The sequence below is a fragment of the Micropterus salmoides genome, unplaced genomic scaffold (assembly GCF_014851395.1).
Source record: "Micropterus salmoides isolate LMB-PRFRI ecotype aquatic unplaced genomic scaffold, ASM1485139v1 Ms_hic_scaffold_18, whole genome shotgun sequence".
NCBI classification, from domain to species: Eukaryota; Metazoa; Chordata; class Actinopteri; order Centrarchiformes; family Centrarchidae; genus Micropterus; species Micropterus salmoides.
In genome coordinates this window covers 30,702,054-30,713,507 of record NW_024040928.1, presented here as the reverse complement: position 1 = coordinate 30,713,507, position 11,454 = coordinate 30,702,054, and the positions used below count along the sequence as shown (strand labels likewise).

The window sequence follows — 11,454 nt, the reverse complement described above, 5'->3', positions numbered from 1 at the left end:
CCTATTTAGAAAGATGAGGTCTGTTTTGTCATAGGTACACTTCAACTATGAGACACAAAATGAGAAGAGAAAAAAAAAAAAATCCAGGAAATCACATTGTAGGATTTTTAAAGAATTTATTTGTAAATTATGGTGGAATATAAGTATTTGGTCAGTACTCAAGGTCAATGTTTCCTGTAAGTCTTCAGCAGGTTTGCACACTGTAGCTGGTATTTTGGCCCATTCCTCCCTGCAGATCTCCTCTAGAGCAGTGATGTTTTGGGGCTGTCGCTGGGCAACACGGACTTTCAACTCCCTCCACAGCTTTTCTATGGGGTTGAGGTCTGGAGACTGGCTAGGCCACTCCAGGACCTTGAAATGCTTTTTAACGGAGCCCGAGCGGCGTGTTTGGGATCATTGTCATGCTGGAAGACCCAGCCACGTTCCATCTTCAACGCTCTCACTGATGGGAGGAGGATTTGGCTTAAAATCTCACGATACATGGCCCCGTTCATTCTTCCTTAACACGGATCAGTTTTCCTGTTCACTTTGCAGAAAAACAGCCCCAAAGCATGAGGTTTCCTCCCCCATGCTTCACAGTAGGTATGGTGATGCAACTCTGTGTTCTTCTTCCTCCAAAGTTGAGTTTTTACCAAAAAGCTCTATTTTGGTTTCATCTGACCACATGATATTCTCCCAATCCTCTTCTGGATCATCCATATGCTCTCTGGCAAACTTCAGATGGGCCTGGACATGTACAGGGGGGGGGGGGGACACGCCTGGCGTCCCTCTCGGCGTAGTGTGTTACTGATGGTAGCCTTTGTTACTTTGGTCCCAGCTCTCTGCAGGTCATTCATCAGGTCCCTCCGTGTAGTTCTGGGATTTTTGCTCACCGTTCTCATGATCATTTTGACCCCACGGGATGAGATCTTGCGTGGAGCCCCAGATCGAGGGAGATTATCAATGGTCTTGTACGTCTTCCATTTTTTTTTACAATTGCCCCCACAGTTGATTTCTTCACACCAACCTGCTTGCCTCTTGTAGATTCACTCTTCCCAGCCTGGTGCAGGTCTACAATTTTCTTCCTGGTGTCCTTCGACAGCTCTTTGGTCTTGGCCATGGTTGAGTTTGGAGTCTGACTGTTTGAGGCTGTGGACACGTGTCTTTTATACAGATAACGAGTTCAAACAGGTGCCATTAATAAAGGTAACGAGTGGAGGACAGAAGAGCTTCTTAAAGAAGAAGTTACAGGTCTGTGGGAGCCAGAAATCTTGCTTGTTTGTGGTGACCAAATACTTATTTTCCACCATAATTTACAAATAAATTCTTAAAAATTCTACAGTGTGATTTCCTGGATTTTTCTTTCTCATTTTGTCTCTCATAGTTGAAGTGTACCTATGATGAAAATTACAGACCTCTCTCATCTTTCTAAGTAGGAGAACTTGCACAATCAGTGGCTGACTAAATACTTTTTGGCCCCACTGTATATATATATTATTGTTAACATTTGACTTTCTGCTTTCATTTATTCATTTAGCTGACGCTTTCATCCAAAGAGACTTACAATTGCTATACATGTCAGAGGTTGACGCCTCTGGAGCAACGAAGGGTTAAGTGTCTTGCTCTACATATCAAAGTTTCCTCCTCACTAGAGGAAGAGGTGGTCAGACTGGACCCTGATCCTTTTCACAAGAGCTTTTTGTTCAGGCGACACAATAGAAAGTAAACTCAGTCTCTCGTGTCTTTATTCCCCTGCAGCAAAGTCACAAGGATTTGATGTACGTGATGTGACCGTCATACGAAAGTGCTTTTGTTGGCTACACATACAGGTCTGTGTATGGCAAATCCATTTTCCAGCATATTGATAAGACTCAAGACATTTACAGAAGAGTTTATCAAGATATTGTTTTTCATGGATTATTTATATTTACAGATAAAATGCCACATGAAATAAGGATGATAAGATATTTTAAAAAACCTGTGTGTAAAATGATGATGCTCTAACTGCTTTAAAGGGCGAGGAATATGACTTGATTTGGACTAGCTAACGTTGTGCTGTAGAAAACTTTCAAATGATATATGATTCAATATGGAGAGTTTCGAAAGACCGGTCAAACTTTTAGTTGGAAAGTGCTAACAAAGATGAGATTTACGCAATCTAAAGATCACAAACTTGGTGTAAAATAGACAAAACATAATGTTTAGAAATATAAATTATATATATATATACATATCCTGCTCAAAAAAATAAAGGGGACACTTAAACAACACAATGTAACTCCAAGTCATCACACAACCCACACAAGTGGCTCAGGTAGTGCAGCTCATCCAGGATGGCACATCAATGCGAGCTGTGGCAAGAAGGTTTGCTGAGTCTGTCAGCGTAGTGTCCAGAGCACGGAGGCGCTACCAGGAGACAGGCCAGTACATCAGGAGACGTGGAGGAGGCCGTAGGAGGGCAACAACCCAGCAGCAGGACCGCTACCTCCGCCTTTGTGCAAGGAGGAGCAGGAGGAGCACTGCCAGAGCCCTGCAAAATGACCTCCAGCAGGCCACAAATGTGCATGTGTCTGCTCAAACGGTCAGAAACAGACTCCATGAGGGTGGTACGAGGGCCCGACGTCCACAGGTGGGGGTTGTGCTTACAGCCCAACACCGTGCAGGACGTTTGGCATTTGCCAGAGAACACCAAGATTGGAAAATTCGCCACTGGCGCCCTGTGCTCTTCAGATGAAAGCAGGTTCACACTGAGCACATGTGACAGATGTGACAGAGTCTGGAGACGCCGTGGAGAACGTTCTGCTGCCTGCAACATCCTCCAGCATGACCGCTTTGGCGGTGGGTCAGTAATGGTGTGGGGTGGCATTTCTTTGGGGGGCCGCACAGCCCTCCATGTGCTCGCCAGAGGTAGCCTGACTGCCATTAGGTACCGAGATGAGATCCTCAGACCCCTTGTGAGACCATATGCTGGTGCGGTTGGCCCTGGGTTCCTCCTAATGCAGACAATGCTAGACCTCATGTGGCTGGAGTGTGTCAGCAGTTCCTGCAAGAGGAAGGCATTGATGCTATGGACCGGCCCGCCCGTTCCCCAGACCTGAATCCAATGAGCACATCTGGGACATCATGTCTCGCTCCATCCACCAACGCCACGTTGCACCACAGACTGTCCAGGAGTTGGCGGATGCTTTAGTCCAGGTCTGGGAGGAGATCCCTCAGGAGACCATCCGCCACCTCATCAGGAGCCCAGGCGTTGTAGGGAGGTCATACAGGCACGTGGAGGCCACACACACTACTGAGCCTCATTTTGACTTGTTTTAAGGACATTACATCAAAGTTGGATCGGCCTGTAGTTTGGTTTTCCACTTTGATTTTGAGTGGGACTCCAAATCCAGACCTCCATGGGTTGATAGATTTGTGTGATTTTGTTGTCAGCACATTCAACTATGTAAAGAAAGGAGTATTTAATGAGATTATTTCATTCAGATCTAGGATGTGTTATTTTAGTGTTCCCTTAATTTTTTTTGAGCAGTGTATTAGATAGATAGATATGTGTGTAAGAAACATCCTCTATCCCAGAAGAAACCTAAATTACTATGTAGCCTAGAGACTCAAGTTATTTATGATAATACGGCTGTGTGGTGAACCTATGAACTGAAGTCATATTTAAACAACTATTGCTTTGTGTTATATATAAATAGTAGTAAGACTTCTCTCTGTGTACACGCATCCTAGAGGCCTACAAGTACAATTTTGGCTGTATTTTTGTGTCCCCCTCAAAAATTGCTCTCGTGAAATTTTATGTTTACTTCCCCCCCTACTGTGAGATGAAACTTACGCCCATGCATAGCGCCCAGAGAACCTGATGTGGAGAGGGCAGAGGAGAGGACCGGCAACTTGAAAAAGTCCCAGTACACAAATGTTTGCGGGTCGCGGTCTCAGACCTGTTCAGTCAAATCTATACTGCGCACCATAGTGGTTGATGGTGGAGAAGTGGAACCATCCTGTCAGTCATGCGGTGCGCAGCGTAACATTAGTTCATTAGGAAAGTATGTTCATTTAAGTCTGTTTATCTTTTAATGTGAATAATAACAATATAACAATAAAAATACATTGTGTGATTCAAAATAATGGTTGTTGAAGAATGAATTAGTGACCGCAACAGATGCTGATTTTACTGCTTCCATGGGAGCTCAGACCTCCTTATGGGAGCTGAGCTCCCACTGGCTCCCACGTAACTCCAACCCTGTTTAAAGTGCTCTATAAACTAAATTGATTGATATATTGATGAAAGTTCTCCGGCAGAGCGCTTTTTTAAATGCAGCAAAATCATAATTTTGGACTGTGGTGTCTACACGTCGAATCTAAGCTGTAACCTGACCTGCACCTCCCCAAAAATGCAACAACATGTCGCGGCGATGCAGAACTGTACCTTCTGTGAGACTCATACAGAAACGGCATTACATATGTTTTGTCAGGATGTACAGTATGTACATTTATTAATGATTAGATATATTCAGGTTTCTGCTGGTTCTGGCAGAATATCTTTTTTAGTGTAACACTGCGACCATTATTTCTTAATCAATTTATGTTGTTTCTGGCAAAATTTCATAAACACAAATGCAAATTTACAAACAAAAACCCCATTTATAGTCTTTGAGAAAGAAACTTTATTTTTGAACTGTTTCTCCTCCAACAGAAAGGCTTTGAAGATAGGCTCCTTAATGTCTGTACTCGCTTAAAGGTCTGTGATATCCTTCAACCAAGTCCAGTTGCCCTTGACTTTAACCTTCTGAGAACCTTCACAGATATCTGTGATATCCTTATTTATTTTCGCTGTATTGTTCTGTTATTGTACCCCCTAGCTATAAATACATCGGTATCCCTAATGTGAAGTATCCATTGCAATGTTAAGATTGGTGATATATGTTGCTATTTGATATTATTAAAAAGGAAGAAAAAAAGACAGACAGCAAGCTCAGATTAGGGGGGTGACGACACACTTTGCCCATGAGATGTGACATTGCACAAGATTGGGGTCACAAGAACAAGACAAGAATATATTTGAATACTATTTTGAGCATTAAACACTTAATTTCCTGCATTCTGGGGATATTTTCTGCACCAATTTATGGTGGAATGTCTTTATTTATGTAAAGGGAAGCACAAATTCAGTTGGCAAGTGATGATTCAGAATATAAAAATGTAATAGAATAATGCAGTAATCTGTAGCTTTTTTTTAGCTTAAGTTATTTTTTTGGACAACACAGATGTTTCTTCTATGTTTTTATTGCATTGCTGGTTTTCAGAATAGTGCAAATAAACCTTTCTCAAAGCATTTTCATTTGTTAGTTAACATTTCTTAACATTAACATTTTTAACAAATGCTTTCAAAAAGTGATGTGGACAACATCTGCCATTTCAAAAAGTGGTGGGGACATGTCCCCAGCGTCCCCAGTGTAAATGACACTATGACCCTCCCTCCCTGCTCCCTCCCTACAGGCTGAGCTACTCCATGCTTACCGCTTCACCTCCACTCTCCTCCTGCTAACATATCGGTTATTTTGCGCATTTGGTGGCATCCATCTGCAGAATTTTTTTATTTTTTTTGGCCCACAACTCAAGAAACAGAAGGCAGAGGAGGAGGGGGGGGTTTGAGATGTGATTGGGCCAGCCCAATGTCAGTATAGAAAATTACCCAATGTGCTGCGGTACATGCTTTATGGGCCGACCATTGGCCCATTTTTTAAAACAGTTGAATAAATAAGTAATTTATGTTACACTGGCCCCAAAGTTTCGTTGGCCACAAGGCATTTACCTGGTATGCCAGATTACCAGTCCACCCCTGATTCTATCCATAGAGAAATGCTGCAAGCAGGTCTCACATTAGAATGACTTTACATCCAAGTTTCTGATGTTTCTAATGGTTTCCAATCGATAAGACTTCTGGAGAGCCGTGTGTTTCCATCTCAGGCCTACTCACTGCTCTGAACAGAATGAGGAGGAATAAGAAGTCCTTCATGATGATGGACTCCAGTAGACTGACATAAAATAACAGAAATTAGAGACACCTGCAGTGTGTGAGCTCTTGCTGTCTGTCCAAACCTGAGAGTGTCCAGTCTCCAGTGTGGCTCCTCCAATCCAGCAGACAGCAGCTTCACCCCTGACTCTCCTGGATGATTGTAGCTCAGGTCCAGCTCTCTCAGATGGGAGGGGTTGGAGCTCAGAGCTGAGGCCAGAGAAGCACAGCCTTCCTCTGTGATCAGACAGCCTGACAGCCTGGAATCAGGAAAACATCATAAACTCTGTGTTTTAGAAAATCATGCAGCAGGAAAATCCTACAGACCATTTTCACTAACATGAACCTAAAATCAGATGAAGAGGATTTAAACGAAACAGCTTATTACTGACCTGAGAGTTTCCAGTGTACAGTGTGGACTCTGGAGTCCAGCAGACAGCAGCTTCACTCCTGAATCCTGCAGGTTGTTGTTACTCAGGTCCAGCTCTCTCAGACTAGAGGACTGGGAGCTGAGAACTGAGGACAGAGCTTTACAGATTCTCTCTGAGAGGTTACAGCCACTCAACCTGAAAAAGGATTAGCAATGGACACAAACTAAATGTTTTATTTGTCAAATATACAGTTTTAGAAATTGCACATCCATTTATCCACCTACAGAGCTTTGTTGGAGGCTTTGACCACTGGCAGCAGCCTCAGAAGAGCCTCCTCTGAAGCAGAGTATTTCTTCAGGTCAAACACGTCCAGATCTTTTTCAGATGACAGTAAGATGAAGCCCAGAGCTGACCACTGAGCAGGAGAGAGTTTATCTGTGGAGAGACTTCCTGAACTCAGGGACTGTTGGATCTCCTCCACTAGAGAACGATCATTCAGTTCATTCAGACAGTGGAACAGATTGATGCTTCTCTCTGGAGACAGATTCTCACTGATCTTCTTCTTGATGTACTCAACTGTTTCCTGATTGGTCTGTGAGCTACTTCCTGTCTGTGTCAGCAGACCTCGTAGGAGAGTCTGATTGGTCTGCAGTGAAAGACCCAGGAGGAAGCGGAGGAACAAGTCCAGGTGTCCATTTGGACTCTGTAAGGCCTTGTCCACAGCACTCTGGTAGAGATGTGTTAGTTCAGGTTTGTCTCTGAAGACTTTAGACAGCCGGGAGGTTGATTGTTTTTCTGCCAGCAGATTGACACCAGAGTTGATGAAGGTCAGATGGACATGAAGAGCAGCCAGAAACTCCTGAACGCTCAGATGGACAAAGCAGAAGACCTTGTCCTGGTACAGCCCTCTCTCCTCTTTAAAGATCTGTGTGAACACTCCTGAGTACACTGAGGCTGCTCTGATATCGATGCCACACTCTGTCAGGTCTGATTCATAGAAGATCAGGTTCCTTTCTGCAGCTGCTCAAAAGCCAGTTTTCCCAGAGACTCAATCATCTTCCTGCTCTTTTATTCCAGTGTGATCTGTCTCAGCTCCTCCATCATACTTGACTTTCTTCAGTTTGGACTGAACCACCAGGAAGTGGATGTACATCTCAGTCAGGGTCTTGGGCAGCTCTCCTCCCTCTCTGGTCTTCAACACCTCCTCCAGAACTGTAGCAGTGATCCAGCAGAAGACTGGGATGTGGCACATGATGTGGAGGCTTCGTGATGTCTTGATGTGGGAGATGATTCTGCTGGCCTGCTCCTCATCTCTGAACCTCTTCCTGAAGTACTCCTCCTTCTGTGGGGCAGTGAACCCTCTGACCTCTGTCACCATGTCAACACACTCAGGAGGGATCTGATTGGCTGCTGCAGGTCGTGTGGTTATCCAGAGGCGAGCAGAGGGAAGCAGGTTCCCCCTGATGAGGTTTGTCAGCAGCACATCCACTGAGGTGGACTCTGTAACATCAGTCAGGACCTCATTGTTGTGGAAGTCCAGAGGAAGTCGACACTCATCCAGACCGTCAAAGATGAACACAACCTGGAACTCTTCAAAGCTGCAGATTCCTGCTTCTTTGGTTTCAGCAAAGAAGTGATGAACAAGTTCCACCAAGCTGTACTTTTTCTCTTTCAGCACATTCAGCTCTCTGAAAGTGAATGGAAATGTGAACTGTATGTCCTGGTTGGCTTTGTCTTCAGCCCAGTCCAGAGTGAACTTCTGTGTTAAGACTGTTTTCCCAATGCCAGCCACTCCCTTTGTCATCACTGTTCTGATTGGTTCATCTCTTCCAGGTGAGGCTTTAAAGATGTCTTCTTGTCTGATGGTTGTTTCTGGTCTGTCTGGTTTCCTGGATGCTGTTTCAATCTGTCTGACCTCATGTTCATCATTGACCTCTGCAGTCCCTCCCTCTGTGATGTAGAGCTCTGTGTAGATCTGGTTCAGAAGGGTTGGGTTTCCTGCTTTAGCAATCCCCTCAAACACACACTGGAACTTCTTCTTCAGGTTAGACTTGAGTTTACGTCGGCACACTGCAGCAGCAGTTCCTGAATGAAGAAAGAAGAAATGTGATTAATAAGTGGATGCTACAGTAAATCTGATAAATGTAAACTTTAAGACATCAAGATGGTATTTATTTTTTTTTTCCTCCATGAAATCTCTTCAGCTCATCAGCTGTGAACAGTTTCTGAGTTTCAGCCCAGAAGAATTCATAGATCTGATCCAAATGTGTGCATCATATTAACAGCAGAGTTTGAAATGGAAACTTCTCCCATGTTGCCTCCATTTCCTCTTTCCATCATGTTAAATCTGTTCAAATCCTCTTACTGCTCTGCAGACGCTCAGCCAGCTCCTCCTGCTTCATTCTCCTCAGGAAGTGCAGTGTGATCTTCAGAAATGCCTCTCTGCTGCTCCTCCTCTGCTCCTCCTCCTCACCGTCCAACACCTCCTCATCTCCCTCTGACTCTCTAAGCATTCTGGGTAATCTGGACTCAGAACCTCTGGAACTTCTTCACCTCGTTCTTCACAAACCTGCCAATGTTTTCCTGGAGCAGCTGGAACAGAAGAAAATGTAAAGTTGAACTGGTAGAAGTCAACATCAGATCATCTGTGACAGACAGAAAGCCTGCTGGTCTGCAGAGTGCAGCATGGAGACTGGATCAGAATGCTGCTTCACTATTTACTTTGTGGCTGTTGTAATTAGCAGTAGTAGCTGAGCTTGTACATTTACACACCATAAATATGGAGTCCAGGTCTGTTTGATGCTGCTGGGCAGACTGACCACTGGGAACCTCTGAGCTCTGCTGATCAACTCTGTGAAGTAGAGCAGAAGCAGAACAGACTACTTAACTGCCTGATAAAGACATAATACCCATTGGATGACAGGAAATCCCTCCATTAAAATGTTTACCTAGGATAAGCTGATCTGTGTCATATGATCTGAATACAACAGGTTGATACATATACCCATCTCTCTTTTAATTTGAATCCTGAACAATGTGTTCTGTTTGATGACGTGATCACATTGAGTGTATTTATATAATCCTGTAGTAAGAAACTTAATCACAGCCCTCATAAAAGATGCAGGTTGGGCTGTTAACCCCTTTGTTCTGATGAAATGAGGAAACTCAACCTAACATGCTGACCTTTGATCAGCAGAGTGGTGTCCACCTTTGAAGACAAGAGGTTCCCTCATAGACCAGTCACTCTTGATGGACACACAGCTGGGTCCAGGTCCAGGTCCAGCAGAATCTGGTCCCTGCTGCTGCTCTGGGCTTCATCAAAACATCATACTTCTTCTTAGGATAATTGAATATTAACAGACATTTTACATTCTCACCTTTTCTTAGCAGACTGCTGTCCACCTTTAACCTTACAAGGTTCAAACCTCAACCGGAGATTCTTAACGCCCTCGATTCCAGGTCCAGGTCCAGGTCCAGCAGAGTCTGGTCCCTGCTGCTGCTCTGGGCTTCAACACAACACACACAGAGCTTTGAGAGTGAATAATGATGGTGGAGTGATTTGAGTCCTGGACAGTTAGAGATCCTCATCTCACCTCTGAGCTTTGGTCTGGCTGTCATGTTCCCCACACAGAGTGCTTTTAGAGGGAGGGACTCCCTCCTCTCTGTCCTCACACTGATTCATAGCAGAGCCCACCCTTCACACAAACACAACAACATGCTGAGAGAGCTGCACTCATTCATTACAACAAGCTTTACATCTCTGGACACTTTAGTTCTCCTCAAGGTCTGTGTCTTTAAATCTTTATTTCTGTCTTTAAATGTTTAAATCATGACCAGAGAGACACAGGATGGCTGATTTACTTTGGTCCTTCTCTATTCCTGTGAGGGCCCCTGATGGCTGAGGGGCCCTAATCAACCTCTAAGTTCCCTCCACCCTGGGCTGGCTCTGGTCCATCTAGAAAGGATCCTGGAGCCTCTGGTACAGCTGAGACCTGGGGCCTCATGTATAACGCTGCCTACGTATAAAAAGGTTACGTACGTGGTTTTCACGCACACGGGGATGTATAAAATGAACGTGATGTGAGAATGTGAAGTCCCTCCACAAACTTTTGTCTGGCTGTCAGTAAACTGCTAAAGTGCCAAAACTCACCAAATGTTTCAAATAGTGTTTCCACTGCAATTACTGTGCAGATGTCAATGGAGTAGTCTATCAAAATCCTAATTATGTCTTTGACAAAGGTTTGATCATGTATGTAGTGGTTTATATCAAAATAAAATTGAAGTGAGAAAAATAGTCATGACTTTCACATATTAATTTCACTCATTTCACATGTTACCAATTTATCATGAAACATTCAAACCAGCAGTGTATTTGTGTTCGCACTAGTCAGCCAAACTATTCCATACTGCACCTTTCAATTGGAAAAGAAATAAAATAGCCAAGTGCCAACTGCAGGCTGCCTTTCCCCGGTATTAGCCGGTGTGTTTACCTGAGGGGTAGGCCTCTTTAATAATAATGTTCGTTGTGATTAAAACCTGCTTTCACATAGCGGTATAATGTGAAAAATTTAGTTTTTTTTTTGACGGGGGGACGGGGTTTTACAATCACAATGCCATCGCCGATGGCTGACAGATGGCTTTTATACATGAGGCCCCGGACTGTTCTAAAAGGGTCTTCAGTGAAACCAAGTCCGTCTCAGTGTTGGAAGATGTCTGTTATTTGAGCCGAACTCTTCATCCATGCACTTAACTCAGAGTATTAACAGTTAAACCAGAAACCTGAGCCAAGTGGATCCAAGCTGTCGACCAGTTCAGACACACCCTGCATGTTTCACTGATGATGTGAGCTCGACTACAATCAGACTGCTGCTGATTCTACTTGAGAAACATGAACAATATTACAGGGAAATCTTTCTGAAATCATTGTTCTTTAACTCGGAGAGAAATTCTACAGCAGATTTCAAAGAGATATTTAGAAACAGCCAATCAGCATCAAGAAGCATTTCTACGTCCAGTAAACAGTGATCCAGCACAATGTGATCAAAGTGATCCTGATTATCAGACATTTACAGATTCCTCTGGTCGGAT

The 11,454-nt window shown here is 43.8% G+C and overlaps 1 protein-coding gene across 1 annotated transcript in view; it reads right to left on the bottom strand.

The window, feature by feature from the left end:
* LOC119909379 (NLR family CARD domain-containing protein 3-like) overlaps nt 1–11,454 on the bottom strand; it is a 55,938-nt gene that overhangs the window by 16,999 nt on the left and 27,485 nt on the right. Inside the window, exons 6-7 of the mRNA XM_038727585.1 lie at nt 8,732–8,869; nt 6–20 (exon numbers count right to left, since the gene is read on the bottom strand). Of these exons, the coding sequence (XP_038583513.1) occupies nt 6–20; nt 8,732–8,869 (153 nt within the window). The remainder of the gene's footprint in view (nt 1–5; nt 21–8,731; nt 8,870–11,454) is intronic.